This window comes from Anthonomus grandis, chromosome 3 (genome assembly GCF_022605725.1).
Source record: "Anthonomus grandis grandis chromosome 3, icAntGran1.3, whole genome shotgun sequence".
NCBI lineage: Eukaryota > Metazoa > Arthropoda > Insecta > Coleoptera > Curculionidae > Anthonomus > Anthonomus grandis.
The window spans coordinates 18,124,712-18,141,788 of record NC_065548.1 but is presented as its reverse complement, the minus strand read 5'-3'; the positions used below and the strand labels follow the sequence as shown (position 1 = coordinate 18,141,788).

Sequence of the window (17,077 nt, the reverse complement as noted above, 5' to 3'; positions counted from 1 at the left end):
ACTGTTTTACATGTGCTAACAAAACTTTGTACACATATTTATAAAAATATGCTTACCACTAATTATGATATCTAATTTTTATGCGCAAAGACAAACATCTTTTTATAAGCTTGTGAAATGCTATATGTGCCAGAGTTTAATAAAAACTTCCAAATGTTTTGCTACTATGCGTCAGATCGCTGCCTAATTGACTGGAGAAAAAAGTATATCTTTTACTATGCGTAAAATTTATCGTCGTCTTTGAGCCTTAGACTTTTTTCATACATCCACGATTAGTGCTTTTTCTGACTGCGCACTACTGTCGTCAAAGTTTGATCTGAAGCAGAGAACGGCAACATTGGGAGGCAGAATGGCCCAATGTCATCTTCAGCCACGAATCGCGTTTCTGTCTAGATATGCACGATGGGCGTAGAACCGTAAGACGTCACCGTGGAAAACGGCGTGATATTGAATTTGCTGTTGAGAGCGCAGGCCTGTTGGAATAATTGTTTGGGAGGCTATTGCCTATGGTAGCCGATCACCGGTTCTCTTTGTTGACAATGTCATACAAACCATTTTACTGCGATCTAGCAGATTTGCCCCCATATAGCTGTCATCCTACGGACTTTTTTCAAGAAGCAGGCGTTACTGTTTTGCCATAACCACCCCTTTAACCGAATTAAAATTGCATTAACATGTGCGGGATATGATGGGAGGCATCATCCACCACAGACTCTTGCACAGCTAAGTTCGAGTTGCTTGGAATGAGGTGCCACAACCAGACATCGATGATCTCATTTTGTTGATGCCTAGACATATACAGGAGTGTATTAAGACTGAGGGATCACGAAAAACATTATTATTCTTTTCTTATTACTTGTGTATAAAAACTCTTGTAAATGTTATGGTTTCATTCTTGATGTAAGACAACTTCATTGCCAAAAAAATTAAATTTAAGAATTTGTTCCTTCTGGGTGTAACACTTCTTAAGTCAGTGAGTATATTTTGCGATTTATCAATAATTTAAATAATATCGTAATAAAAATTTCATAAATTATCCATCTGGACAGAGAAAAACGAAAGTAAAACATTCTCGATACCTGTTAATCAAAAACTAAAAGATAAAAGTTTCAAACGAGTCTAAGGGAACATTAACAAAACATTCTGCAGATTTCAAAAACCAAAATAATTTTTTTTTTCAAAATGTTTAGGAGAATGTTTACATTTTCGGCACTAATTTTCTTAAAACGAGCCTCATTTAGATACAATTCATACTTACTTTCAGCAGAATCATCCGCCTGCCCCAGATTAGTGTTTTTCAGCAAGTCTGCTATACATTCTTCCGGATTAACCCTGGTGGTCTCCACTCGTCCGGACACGCCAGTGTCGTCCTGCGCTATCGGGTTCTTTTTTCGCCTCTCGTACGCTGCTTTGGCTCTATCTAACGAACCGGTATCGCTGTTCGTCTGCAGACTACCAGAGCTCGGGTTTCTGAAGAAAATTTAAAGAGTTAAAAAATAGTTCATAGTCTGTTCGATACGTTATGCTAATTCTAATTATGTGTCGAAAAATAATGCTACCTAAAATAATAAAGCAATCAAGCACTAAGCGTAATAGTATATAGTGTAATTAGTGGATGAAAATTGATGTCTCTTTATGATGTTATGCAATTAAGTGTTGTTGAAAATGTATCTTACTCGAACTAAATTATTTATTTAACCATGATGGTGGCGCTTAAAAAATATATTTGTGGTTGAATGATGCGTAAAACAAAATACAAGAAAATTATAATTAGCAATCGAATCAAAAAAGCAAATTTAAAAACAAAAAAATAAGTACAAGTCAGAAAAGCTAACAAACTAACACATATATGGTGGTGCTTGATCTCCTGTGTTCGATTTCAGGAAAATAGTTTTCCTCCTCTGTGTGATCTTCCGGCGGACTATCACAGGTTGGTAGCTTTGTTATCGAAACACCTTCTAATAGCATCTTGCGGTGAAGCCTACGGTAGTGTTAGTAAGAATGTTAATATATGTAGGAAAACAATTAAGAGGATGGAATGGAAAATATTATATTATAAGCAAATAAGATAATAAACAATGTGTTGCAACAATGAGCGATTAAACAAAGATGCGACGAGAAATGAAGTACTTTTATTTCAAAACCCCTTATTAGGGTATTTTTAGAATGAATTAGTAAATATAATGGCACGTTATTGTCGTTCATCAAAAATTCGAGATGTACTGAAACACCGATCAGGAAACATTTGTCCTCGCTAGAAATTATTTTTTTAGTATCGGTAAGGTGTAAAATAGCAACCAGTTAATATTTTGTAGATGCATTTAGCTTTTAGTGACTTGATTGTGCAATTAATTGTAGCTAGTACAGAACCGGTTCTCCCGAAAAAGGTATACTTTTTATATAAAAACCAAAAAAAAAATCTCATTAACTTACTTTATATGTAATTTCTTCTATATGACTGCGCCAACGCGTTATTAATAAAAAAAAAAACTTCAATAATATTTATAAGTTATCTCTGCTATAGACGTTTCCAATTCAAAATTAATAAAATGTATCCAAAAACACTCGAAAGTTTTGATAAATCACGTCTTTGTGCACGGCGTAGAATGGGGCTGCTATACGTACCCTCGCTTAGTACTTTTTACATTTTTCGCTAAATTTGCTTCAATACCATTAAACGCCTATAAGCATCTAATATTATCTAAAACTTTAAATTGCAATAGTTTAAAACTGTAATTAATATTGCTAACGTTAAGTCCAGGTCTTAACAGGATAACGATCAGGCGAACATAAGAGCATTTAGAAAGATTAATTAACAGTAATTTTGGAGCACGGATTACGAGAAGCATCCACGTATTCAGATTTGAAATTATTACTTGCTTAGCTTAAGCTTAAACCATTATTCTTAGAGAACTATATGAGGCATTGGTTAATACAATTTATGATAATACATAGAGCTACAATCTATTGTGTAAATACATAAAGTATAACTAAAGTATCATTGGCCTAAACTTATCTAAAATATAAATCTACATGGTACTACCAATAATAATAAAAATTGTACGTACGGTTAGTTGAAGCTTTGGTCCTATAGGAGGTATTTCGAGTGGTATTACATAAAAACTATTACTAATAAACAAATATATCTATGTTCTAAATATCTAGACTCTATATAACTACAAACTAATTCCCCATGCCTTTTCTTTCCTAAATAACCTTTTAGTAATGATATAAATTTTTCTACAAATGATTAATTAGATCAGAGTTATAAATTTAATCCAGGAGTCATAGTTTTGAATTAAATTCTCCACCGTCAATGAGATAGTACCAGTTGCGTTCAAACCGATAAAATTCGCAATCTGGTGACCAAATAAACAAATGGTCACTCTTAATTATAGCAATAATTAAGTAATTTTATGATCATGATTTTTTTTGTAAACAATTTTTCAAAGATCTTTGATCCGGTTTAGATAAGGTGACTGGGAGGGCCAGGACAAAATACTGATGTTAATATTCTGCAGTCAATGTGTCGACAAAAAACTAAAGTTATTGTTCTGTAGTCAATGTTGGCTCAAAAACCTAATCTGTATATTATCATGCATAAATTTCCCATAATAGAATTTGTTTTATTGCCAATTCTTTCAATTCATCGTTCTAGTGGTGCTATATAGATCCGCTTATTGCACATTTTTTAAATATTAATGACATTATGCGCGATAGAGCGACGAATTGCAAAACTTCTGGATATGTGTGTTTAATGCCTTTTCTGCTTTTCACCTCACTCAATACAGTTTTGTCACTTAACTATTTAAGCTTTTAATTTATTTTTCATTGTGTATTTAAGTCAAAGAAATCATTTATGTTCAATCATATGTGTAATCAATCAGTCATTTTATTAAAATTTTTCTGCACATTAGTATTTTGTTACCATACTTCTGCATACATAATATTAAACTACATAATTCGATATTCCTTTTTTAGAACTTTTTTAGCATTGTGAAGATCTAATAAAGACGCTGTACAGTAAAGACGTCTTTTTTTCTGTCCTGTCTGATAATTTATTTATCACTGTATCCAAAACAAGGACGTTAAACCATAAAGTTATGTAATTAAATAATACCCGGTATGCCTGAATTTGGTCACTATTTTGTTTCCAATTAAAATATTAATAGAAGAGTGTACTGTCCTCATTTCATATTTCAATATCAACAGTTGACTATAATTTATTCAAAGTTTCATAAAGTGTTGTTCCTGCATTATTAAATTAACATAATTTATTTCTAATTAGTAACTGGTTAACTTTTTGAAAACTTGAAATGATAAAAACCAACCAAAAGCACAATACCCAAAACCAATTATTTATTAAAGATGACCACCAAAAGCACAAGTTTCACAGCAGATTAAGTCCCAACCATGCCAAAAACCGGGCCACACCTAAACCTACCTGCTTCCAATTGCACAGTAAACAGCCAATTGCCCGTCGTTGCCCAATTTCAAATTTCCCATCGATACGGCCCTGGTATCCTTCGTGGACAATGGATCGGAAAAGGGAGGGATCAAGCCCGAATCGGGGCCGCGGACAGGGGTGGACTGAGCCAAAATATCTTTACGGTGCATGCGCGGTGTAAGAAAAGCCGCGATTTTGGACCAAGTGCGATCGTTTCGTCGTGGCTCCGGCGACTTTTTGGGAATTATAAAGTCACTTTTGGAGCGAAGCACGCCCTCTTGCGGCGGCTTAAGGTTATAATTGTTGTTGTTACAATTTTCAGAATGTCTAAAAATCAGACTCGGTTTAACGAAACCGTCCACTTCATTAAAATTGTCGTTTTTGCCGCGTAAGAAATTATTTTCATTTGATTGATTGTTGCGAATGGTTTCAACGACGCTACTAGAAGCACTTTTTTGTAGTGCATTGAAGTTTTTATCGAAAACATTAGAACCGAAATAATCATCGGGCGTTTTGTAATCCTCGCTAGCGGAGCTCTGAACACTTTTTTGCTTTTGATACTTTAACGACGGAGCCAGCTCACTAGTTTTGTTGTTAACGTACTTTTTTGGCGTGATAAACTCACTTTGAGGAGTATAAAATGTCTCAGTCTCACCGTTTGTATGTGATAGGGTACTAATACTGCTCTGAGGGGTGTGGAACACCTCCGAATCGTTTAACTCACCATTTTGGGGGCCAGGGGATTCGGATGGAATAGTGGTGGGTATATTTAGGCGGTGCTTAGGGAAGGTATAAGTGCGTTGGAATTTGGATACGGGCCTGCGAAGCGATTCGTGCTGCAATGCGTTCCTGTTTCCAGAAGAAATAACACAAATATTATCGTGATAGCGTGCATGCAAACTATATAAAAAACGGCAAATAAAAAAAAAATTAAGCGGTATTTATAATTCTTCTGAAAGAAAAAAATCGACAGTATTGTATACAAAGAGAGCTAATATGTATTATCAACTTTAACTATATTTTTAACACACAATTTGATATTATGTTATCTCATAAGACATTAATACGTAATTGAAGGTAAAATGATTCAATGAATTTTCGGTCATGCATCTTATATTCTACTAAAAGTTTTAAAAGTAATAATTAAATATCTATTATATAGGCTGGTTTTTTGCGACCTGTTCACACTATGAACAGGAAAATATTGTGTATTTGTCAACGTGGCAGGGTCATTAGGGGACACGAAGCTAAAATATTCTGATGAACCCAACCCAGGGATTTTCTTCTGAGGGCTAGATTTTACGTAGAATCTAAAAATGTAATACTATATAGGGGTGTTCCATTTAATTGAACGAAGTTGACATCTGCTTCAGGTATAACTGGAAATGCCAAATGCCAATCCAGTGTTTTTTTTTGGGGACGAGAACTTCATTTTAAGACGAAAATCGAACACTGGTAGATTGACTCTTAATCGTTCCGAAATGGCACGCTATTAAGTATAAATAATAAACAAAATTTAATCTGCAAACTCAATAAAACTGTTTTTATTTCAGGAATGTTTAGTCTATAACGAATGGCCAAGCTGCGTCAACTTCAACAGAAAAACTTGAAGATAAACAGTTTCCGAATAAAAAGAAATGTAAATAACTGCCGGCGTTTTGGATTCAATACAAGAAAACACTTATGGAAAAACATTTATATACATATGTACATTGTTTTGCGAATGCGGATTTCGTTCGGATTTCCCAAAAATTGCCAGCAGACAGGGTGTTAGTTTGGGGAATTTTAAAACATGAATAATAGGGTCATGGGCTATTTTAGTATAAAATAAATCTGAGATTTGTTTTTAATATTGTGGCAAACCTATTTAGAAATACATTGGATAATATATATAAATCGGAAAAAAAAAATTTTGCCGAATTTAAAGGAATTTTATTGGACATAATTTGGACTTTGGAGTTCTACAGTTTGCGTCTGTGGCAACAAATTTCTAACATCATGTATACATGTAAGAAATTTGTCACAGCATTTTGTCACAAGTAAATAATAAATGAATACTTATATTTAGTCATTTGGACATTTTTGTATTAAAGCATTTTTATCAAACAATCTCTAAAATATAACTCCGAAAAATAATTATTCTCATTAAATTTAGTTTTATTATTAGTCAAAGTAACAAATATGATTTGAAACATTTAATAAGACAAACTAAGTAAGATTTACTATCAAAATAATTTGTTGTTTTAATATAAGTATGTGATTTTGAAAAAGCTTGTTTATGTGGATGTAATTAGTTTTGTATACATTGCATAAAATTGTAATTTTTTCCTACTCTGTACATTAGTAATAAGGCGCACAAAAGAATAAGTAGCAATAAGTCCTAGAAGTCGAATTTTAAATAAAGTAAAAACACATATTCAAGATATAAATCCCAGAAACGAGGTTTAGCAGATGGTAGATTAGTAGTATTTGGCAAAGTATTTGGATCCTATATAGTTAGTGAAGTAAGTAACTGATCTATATTAATACATGGTTGAGTAAAAATTAAAAACCGGCAAATTTTGGCTTTTCAAAAAATCAATAAAATGCACAACACATTGTGCAAATATGCTGAAAATCATCCAATATTCGACCCCACACCCTGAATATCTTGGAACCGCATAAAAATCCTTTTTTAAAATTTATTAGACATCCAGTATATTAGTAAAGTAGTCTGATAACATTTCCAACATGACAACCATTAAAAACACAACTAAAACTTAATACGTCTTAATAACTGGTTTGATTACCACTAAATGTTAATTAATAACAATTAAGTCATTTCAGAATCTCATCCCTCTTTATAATATAGGGTAATATGAAAATCTAATTTATTAATATTTTTAGAATTTCCTTTCAATATAGATAAATGATAGGTTACCAAATTCAAACTTGTTATTATTTCTAACCCGTACTTATGTTTTGTCATTAAAAACTAGTGGTTTGTATATCTCCTAAATAATAATATATAATTTAACTCAATCATCTATGTATTATTAGAAAAAAGTAACGTAAACACATAATTGTGGTATGTTAAGAATATTAAAGACCATAATTTTAGTTCTTTGGCATATCTAATATTTATCTAAATATAATAGTCGCATTAGCAGTCTATTTTTAAAATAGACAATGGATTATCGTTTTGGTTGTACGTACATGCACGTCTGGTTTTTTAAATGGAATAAATTGAAAATTAAAGGGAAAATATTCTAGTCTTTAACCCATGCTATTAAGTACATATGTTTCAATTTTTTTTGTTTGATTCTAAAATAAAAATTCACCTTCATGGTTGATACATCTAGGAACAACAAGTATAATTCACATTTCAATAGTTCATCCATAAAGTGATAGCAATATACATAGATATAAACAATTCGTATTCGCTATTCGATTACTTTACAATTGGTAACAGTAACCAAGAATTGTATGAAATTACAGAAAACCTTCGTATTTTTAATTAAATGCCCAAAACCGATATGCCGGAACAATATTTTACGAATACCTTACCTGATATGTCCTGCAGTCGAGTCTCCGCTACTACTATGCCGGCTATGAGATATGCTGCTATAACCGGACGCCTTCGACATTTGACTGGTATTTGAAGAGTTCCGGCTGTGTCCGGGTTCTTGCACAGACACCGAGTTAATATGTTCGCTAGTTTGGTCCAGGCAATGATCGTTTAATTGCGCCTCAAAGGGAACTGCTATAGGGGCAAGGTGGTTGGATTCACTTAGAGTTTGACCAATAACAAGTTCTGAAAGTTTAGTTTTCCTTTAACTGTTATTTTCAGCAATAGCTTAATTAAAAATTAGTTACACTAAGATTTTCCATCGCGTCCATACAACAATTAAATACCAGAGCTTCTTACATTTGCACGCCATCTCATCTTTGGTACAAGAATTATCATTATTCATTCTATGTCGCGCGCTTGTTTCGATTTATTCGTTTGGTAGTTATGATTTTATTCGTTACTTATTTTAGGTTTATTGTCTGTAAGTGTATAGTTAATTATCACATCATACGAATTACATTTAAGAACCAGCGGTTCGTCTGCAGCCACTTTTCTCAGGACAGAATACTTGTAATTCATGCCGTTTATCTGAGACCACTTTCACGAGGTCAGGTAGAAATCGATTGAAGTTTTTACCGAAGTTTGGCTTCTGGGTTAGAGAGAAATTTGTGGCTTAATCAGCAAAAAATAAAAAAAGGCTATTAAATTATAGCACTTTACATTTAAAAAACGGGTAAAGTAAGTAGAAATTATTGGTATAAATCATCCCTTTGTCGAGAATTAGAAGTGGAACAAATTTGACACGTACTTGAAGTTGAAAAAAGTCGGTCGATTAGTTGCGAGAACGTGTTCGGCTCAAACAAAGGTTTACTTTATAAATTACATGGCAACACAGATGGCTCCTCGAAACCTCGAAAGATTAAGATATGAAGCTGCACTATTGCGGGATTTATAAATGTCTTATTCGAAACCATTTGAGGGAACAGAGAAGCAAAAAGTGGAGTTGGCCATAAATTGGTTTTTATCTCTATAATTTCCATCTTCAGTGGATTTTCAGATCTCCGAAGTTCACATTACTACAAATTTGTGATTAAAACAAGAAAAAGGCACAATTTATTTATATAAAATAAAGAAAAAGTAAGTTTGTAAGGAAGCTCAGCCTTTATGTTCCTATGAATTCATTCCTGAGGTTTAATGTTCGATCACCGTAGCCGCCATCAACTTTCCTTTTTTCAATTTTTTTAGACTTACGGTGCCGGTCCAAAAATGAGAAACTTTTAACTTATTTTCAATCTTATAAGATATTCAATATTTTTAAGCAACTATGTACTAAAAATGTTTATCTTAGACTGAGCAATAAATAAATACATACAAAAAATCCAGATTTTTATCAAAGGAATGTGAGTAAATACCGCAAAGTCTTTTTTTCATGCGGACATAAATGGAGAAATTTTTGTTCACACGTTATTAATGTTCTTGTTCAGATCAGTTCGTTTTTAATTTTTAAGTAGCTCAATTCTTTACCAGATTGCCTCAAGGTGTAAATTGATCAGTTCACATAAAAGAACTTATACCTAATTGAGAAGCACAACGCCGGAAATAAACAAGTGACAATTGCTAACTAAATTGACAACTAGAGGCACTACTGCTATTATTCGGAAGCCAAGTAGACCTAAAAAAACTACATCTGGAACTGACAAGCTGATTAGAAGATGTGTCATGGTATGGGGGTGTTTTTCTGGCAAAGTTGTTGGCCCACTAGAGAAGATACTGCCCATATTATTTAAACATCTTTAGAAATAATATGCACCCATATGCTGAAGATAACTTGCCGTTAATTTGGACATTTCAACATGATAACTATCCGAAGCACACATCCAAAATCGTAAAAAAATTGTTTACCTCTCAACAAATTTGGATTTGAAGTGGCCCGCTCAAAGTCCGGACCTGAGTCCTATTGAGAACTGGTGGGAGCACCTAGAGAGAAAAGTTAGACAATCAAATCCTAATAAATTCCATAATAAAGATGATTTATTCCAAGACTTGGAAGAAGCATGGAATGGAATTTCTGAAGATGTTATTCACAGTCTTCTTGAATCCATGCCAAGACGATGTGCTGGGGTTATAAGGAATAAAGGTTATGTATGCTACAAAGTATCAATATTTTATTAAAAGTTTCATTACAATAGTGTGAAATATAGCATGAGACTCAAAAGTTTCTCCATTGTTGTCCTTAAAGTAAAACATTTTTTTTAAGATTGACAAAAATTTTTTTTTTTTTGAAAAATTTGTTTTTTATTTAATTTGGACAGATTTATAGGTGTTCATAAATGATATCTAAAATTGCTATAATATCACTTCAATAAGAACAAGATAAAAAAAAAGTTTCTCCACTTATGGCAGGCATTGTATAAACAAGATACAGGATATCTAATAAAAATAATAATCGGCAATAGTTGGGATCGAACCAATAACGAGTGAATAGTGATAATATTATTTTGTAAACTCATGTATTAAAACTCTCAAATTATAGAATAGTTGTGGATATTTTTTTTCTAAAATATATCCTATACATCCCACAAAGATAATCTATAATAAGTAATGATATCTTTTTTAGGAAATAATATGTATTACTTATTTTTATATGTATTAAAAACACAATGACCTAACATGTGACTGATTTCCCAGATCAATAAATTATACATAACAATTATAAGAAAAACGTTATTATAAGATATTTCAAGAAAAACAAATTAGGTCGTGGTTTTGTTACTCAGCCTATTAAATCGACGTATATCCGGTTATATATACGACAAAGAGGGATGTCGTGTATGTATTATTAAGTTTTAAGTTCTATATAAAGCAAGCCAATGAATGTGAAATTAATTTTTAAAATAATAAATCAACAATACTGTATTAAGATAAAAAGTGATCCTATAATGGTTGCAAAATTATTTCCTTATGGTTGAAAGAACAAAAATAAAAAAAGGAGAATTGCATAAAAAACAAAGGATATTTGTATATTTTACCTGCGGGTAACGGTGTTCTCTTCTTAGGCAAGCTGCCGAAACCTGAGCTACCACTGTTGATAGAGCCAGCCAAAGAACCGCTGGAAAATTCGTCCGATCTTTGATCTGTCGCTGTATCTTCTTTTGGTATTGACTTGTGTTTCAGGGATGGAGAAGGCCTATAAAAAATCAGATTTTTTAAACTAAATTATTTAATAACATGACATTTTAAAGCGTATAATAACAAACCACGGATAATATTTTTGGTAAATTTTAGGATTGAATTATAAGTGACAAGTTAAAAAATGTATTCCAATTTCCAGCTTTGACCTTCTACAAGCAAAATTGGATTTTTTTTAAATATTAGGGCTACACCAATTGTACAGCCGCACTATTAGTAAAAAAGAAAAATCTTAAAAGAATATTCACGCAATTTAATAACTCTCGACTCAATAAATGTTACTACGTGATTATTCCTAAAATAGATAAATATCTTTATATTGATAGTTTGTAGTAGGACTAAGACCAGAAAACATATTTCCTATTAATAGTACAACTGCTAAATTAAAATATCTTTAATTGGGACTGCTTATACAAATACAATTTTATTTTTTAATTTCAGTGGAGCATCGAGGAAGGAGGACTCTGATTATGCTTTAATTGCTTATTTGCCTAATTCCGAACTCCCCTTTGATCAGTAACGTACCTAATTGATCATCAAGGTGTATTAGGAGCGCCTCTATTTTGTTAGCGAACGATAAAAATTTGGTTAAAATTAGCGTGCCTGCTACCTAGCTTAAAATAACTTACTCCTCTTATACTTCTACTCATAAAAGTTCTAAAAGTAATAAAGTTGAGTTATGTTATTAGTTAGTTACTATTTATTAGTTTGTTTATAGTTAGAAACATGCAACTCTACCTACAATAATGCAAGAACTTGGAGAACAGTTAAGCACACAAGTTTTCAACTTAGACGTGACCCTCCTAAATATTATTTCTACATACTTTAAAACTATTTTGAATAAAGAATGATTCAAAAGCGCAATTTGAGATAAAGCAGTTTACATATTATCAATATATTAATAATGCTTGGTAACAAACTTTAAATAACTGGCAAATCAGGTAAATGCAACAAATTATTTATTTATTTTATCAGTCAAAGTTAAGTTAGTTTATGAAAAAACTATAATTACACAGCAAATTTGCAATATATATGCCTAAAATAAACCATTTTATTTAATTATAAAATCATTACGATAATGATCTAAATTAGGATTTTTTTCCTAGCACTCTCGTAAATTTCCGTGATAGAAAATTAAGAATAATTAGTTATCCTTGCAAGTTAAGGGTCAACTATTACAGATTTTTTTATAGACTTTATACATAAATTCAACTTGATGAAAGCGATGTTGCTAATTAATTAACTATAAATTCACACGTGTGCGTAGTAGTAGCCAAAATTTTTATGTTATATTATCGGCTTTATATATAGCCAGGAAAAAAATCGTTTAAAAAATTATTGATTCTTTAAACTTTATTTATAATTTATTTTATTCATTTAACTACTTAAATTAAATTACCATAAATTTTAATTCCGTATCAAGTAATAAATTGAAATAAATAATACGTAAAACAAAATGAAATTAATGGGATGTATCATGATTTAATTTGTGTTTTATTATGTAGGGTAAAATTAACACACGGAATTAACTTGATTTCAAAGAGTCAGGCTGCTGGTAGCAATGGACCAATATATTCAAACATATTTAGATTTACTATTAAAATTTACTAGCTTATGGGGTACTATTAAAGATCTCGTAAAATTCACAAGCATAGGGTCTAATAATATTTGTAAAGTTTATTACTCTTAAACGAAAAAGCGCAGCGAACACTAGTTTAAGATTTAGTGAGAATATCCATGTAAGATTTTAAATATTACATGTAATAAAATACTGTTAGGGAATTGGTTTTCTTAAACCTCCTTAAAAGTATTTAGCAAGCTGCTTGAATGTATTAGGAAGTCTTGTTCTAGCAATATTTTTTTATAGGCCTTTACCACCGATGTTATTAAAAATAGTGAAAAAATTTGTCAAGAAGGATGTGTACTCTTTAAAAAAATAATTTGTAATAGTCGTATATTTGTTAAAAATTCACTTCTAAAATAATAAAAAAACATATGGAATGCAAACTTTCTTGAAAGATTGTATCTTGGTCTTAATGAGGAGCTGGCTGCTGCAGTGTTTTGCGTTTGATTTTTAAAGAGCATTTAATTGCTTGGATTAGGGAATACTGTTGCGAAAACATCCCATTATAGTTTTAAACTTACAACTTTACGATGACTGACAACTTTTTCAGCAGGTCAGAGCGCCAACATATACCGATGCGATGCGATCTGGTATGGATTTTTGTTTTTATTATTGTGATATTGGACATGGACAAAAAAGAACCACAATTTTATAATTTTTTATGGGGTTACTTAAACAGACATAGGTAGACAATACAATGACAAAAGTCCGGTGGTATTTAAAAAAATAAAGCCGATGATGGTTCCTAGAAGACGGAAAATTGAAATTCTTTTCGAATAACGCCCAAAGAAAAATTAAATAACATTTTTTTATACAAAAAGATACCAATACTCCCGTCCCAGTGAACAAACATGATAAGTGCATTTGGAACACAAGCAAGAAATCGTTTAAAGACAATTTTTAACAACCACTCGATCAAATTATTGATTTATTAAGCGAAAAAATATATTTCCAATTGAAAAAGGGCGGCTTTTCATTTTTTCCACAGAAACTGCACTTCCAGCTTTTAAAAAACTGCTAATTAGTTCTTTTTTAAGAGCTGTTTGCGGCGATTACATCATAAAACTTTGGGTTTTTCGAATTTTGAACTAAAGTCTAGTGATTCTTTAAGCACCCTTTATTTCTAGACAATTTTCTTTTTTTTGTCGGACATGCCACTTCGGTTTTTCCCTGGGAAGGGAGAATATTAATAATTGAATTTGGGCAACTAACAACGTCCAACATTAAATTTCATAAAAAGGTACCCTTATGATTAAACTCTTCAAACAAGTTTAAAATTTATGTGTATCCTTCTGTCACATTAAATACATTTTGTCAGCAAGTTTATACGCCTAAAAACCCACAGAAACTGTTAACCACATTAATTAAATAAAAAGGAATTAACGCGATATTTGCCTCGATACCCTTACGACCGTTTTATATTATCTGACACGGAACGCAAGCTTTTTGCACGCCACAGCATTACTCTATGTTTCCCCTACAAAAGTCCTCCCGGGACTTAGTTTAAATTAGCTCCCTTAAAAACTTATTGTTAAACTGTTCCAAGGGCGCAAATAATAGTTGCGTGCATGCACACAGTTTGTGTTGGCATTTGCATACGAAATTATCAATAGACTTTATCGGGGAAATGAATATAAAAGTTTTTTGTTTGAGGGTAATAATTATATGTGTGCGTTGTTCTATTTCTATGCAAGTTGTGGATGAGAATGAGATTTCAATTTTTTATTACACTTTCTTTTATGCAATTCAAGATGGTTTTACAATTTATTTTTCCAAATTATGTATGGAGTTAGTTTCAAATTGAAAATTTACTTAGTCAAAAGACATCTACCCTCGAAATATTAATTTTAGTTTAGTTTATTTATATAAAACTGAAGTTTGCAGAGTCTCTTAAGAAGTAAGCATATCTTAATTATTTTAATTTAAACTCTTGTTTTTAATTGCAGTATTGAAAAAAAACACACTAAAAGTGAATAAAGCTAAACTAATGAATTATTGTAAAAATTAAAACTTAATTTTAATGTGTGTCAAAAAGCAAAATGTCTTGAAATGGAACGTTTGGTCATTTATTTTAAATTCTGTTAAAACGATTTTAACTATTTAACTATTTTTTTAATTGTTTTTCCCCAAACAGTGCGTTGGTGGAACCTATTGAATCGCCCGCAAGATACCTAGATTTTACACTGTTGTATTTTTTTTTTCTGGGGCTATTTAAAATCCAATGTATATGAGGACTAATCCAGAAAATTTAAAGTTTAGTAAAAATATTATTGGTAGTGTTTTAGTTTGTTAGACTTTTAATTTTCTTGGCAACAGCCAAGAAGGTATTTCTTGCTGGCATTTCTAACTAATAATATAATTTTTTTAATTAAATAATATTTTTTTTTATTGGATTTTTTTCCTCAAAAATACTAATTTAATTTTAAAACACCATTAACACAAAATGCGTATCGAGAAAGTCCAATGGAATACAAATATATATTCAGCGTAAGAAATATACCGTATTGGCAAGTTAACATTACAGATAGGAGATTAATGCATTAGAAAAGTGAACAGTGAACAGCTTAAAATCAGTAAAATTAGAATTTCAGATTATTTCTTTAAAGAATACATACGGTTCCACAAATGTAAAAATTATAAAACTAAACAAAATCACAAATTACTTACTCGTTAAAGGACTACTACTTAAACGAACATATTTTTTTATTTTGTAAATATTAGTAAAAAAAAAAAATTATAAAGGGGCATTAGTATGAAACGTTATGCACCGTATCACTTATAGGATCAAATAAAGATTTTAGAATAGATATCCTTGGTTAGAGAGATTGGGTTATTGGTGGTAGTGCTGTAAGTTATTAAATTTAAGTATTTAGAATTCTGTTTTATTTCTCTTTCGAGGTAGGCGATTAAATACCTTTATGCCTTCATAGATGATAGATTTCTGCGTCAAGGTAGATATAGGGATAGGCAGACGCAAATTGTTTACTTGACGTGTCACGTACACGGGATTTTCTGCCATGAATTTATGACCTTTGTAAAAGATGCTAGCCACTTTCAGGATATAGATACTAATAACGGTCAGAACACTCTCTTTGATGAACAGGGGTCAAGCAACAAGACTGTGGGTTTTGCCCCGGAAATGTACCGATGAGTCCGTTTTTGCAGAATTATAATTGACTGGATAAGATAATGGCTAGCATTTCCCCAGAAACAAAGACCATACCTAATACGCGATTCAATCAAAGCAAAATAAACAGATCTACCAACCTATTCACCAAGTTCCTCGGTTGTCAACCTTACCGCAAAACAGTCTGAAGTTATCGCCTTAGCAAGACCAATAATATGCTTTGCAAAAGCAAGAGATTAGCCAGATCTTTAATTGCTGTAAATCTGTTTGCAGAGACTTGCTGTCTAAGCTGTGCCATAAATCGTGGTGTCGTCAACAAATACAGTAAATTTCCTCTAACTGTTAAATCATGAACATACAGAAGAAAAAGCACCAAAACCCAAGACAGATCCCTGTAGCACTCCTCAATTTACTGAGTGATACCCCGAACAAACAGAACCAATAAACACACGTCGACGATGATCTCTTAAGTAGGAGGAAAACCAAGATTGCGCTATGCCCCTAAAGTCATAGAGTTGGAGCTTCCACAACAGAACCTCATGACTAACAGAATCAAATGCTTTTGACAAATCGCAAAAGACTACTACGGAAACTCCACCACCGTTCATTTGGCTATACAGATCGAAAAGGAAGTTATAGATAGCATCACCGGTGCCTACCTTTTCTTGGTATCCAAACTGATACCTGCTAAGAATGTTATTTAATTTTAAAAAGTTTATCATTCCTCTCTTGACCAGCTTTTCTACCAATTTGGACATAGCATAGATAATAAAGAAATGGGTCTAAAATTTGCAGGCTCACCAGGATTTCTGTTTTTGTAGATGAGGATTAGCTTTGCAGATTTCAGGCAGGTTGGGAATACTCCTGATCTCCAAGATGCATCTATCGAGTTGACAATGCTGCATCAGGTAAGTTGAGAAAGATTTTTGCTGATAGCCCATCTTCTCCAGAAGAATTTTTGTTTTTAATTGAGCATAGGGTTTCTTTTACTTCCTATATTAGTTGGCATGAAGAAGAAAGAGTTATTATGGGAAGCATCTCTCAAATAACTAAGTGGATCTTGTGATGTGGTTAGACCCTTATGAAGATTTTGAGCTAGGCTACAAAACAAGACATTAAGTTCGTCCGAAGATACCTCTG

The 17,077-nt window shown here is 32.0% G+C and overlaps 1 protein-coding gene and 1 long non-coding RNA gene across 4 annotated transcripts in view; one reads left to right on the top strand and one right to left on the bottom strand.

The window, feature by feature from the left end:
- Positions 1–17,077, bottom strand: part of LOC126733787 (uncharacterized) — a 57,855-nt gene that overhangs the window by 3,749 nt on the left and 37,029 nt on the right. For 2 of the 3 annotated variants that reach the window (XM_050437187.1, XM_050437189.1), the window contains 5 exons: positions 11,027–11,184; positions 7,994–8,240; positions 4,445–5,296; positions 1,844–1,981; positions 1,259–1,470 (listed from right to left, as the gene is read on the bottom strand). In XM_050437187.1, the coding sequence (XP_050293144.1) occupies positions 1,259–1,470; positions 1,844–1,981; positions 4,445–5,296; positions 7,994–8,240; positions 11,027–11,184 (1,607 nt within the window). The remainder of the gene's footprint in view (positions 1–1,258; positions 1,471–1,843; positions 1,982–4,444; positions 5,297–7,993; positions 8,241–11,026; positions 11,185–17,077) is intronic. The other variant, XM_050437188.1, reaches the window with a different exon arrangement.
- On the top strand, positions 5,821–6,367 carry LOC126733788 (uncharacterized). Its single transcript, XR_007659864.1, has 2 exons — positions 5,821–5,943; positions 6,001–6,367. It is a non-coding gene; the product is annotated as an uncharacterized LOC126733788 (long non-coding RNA).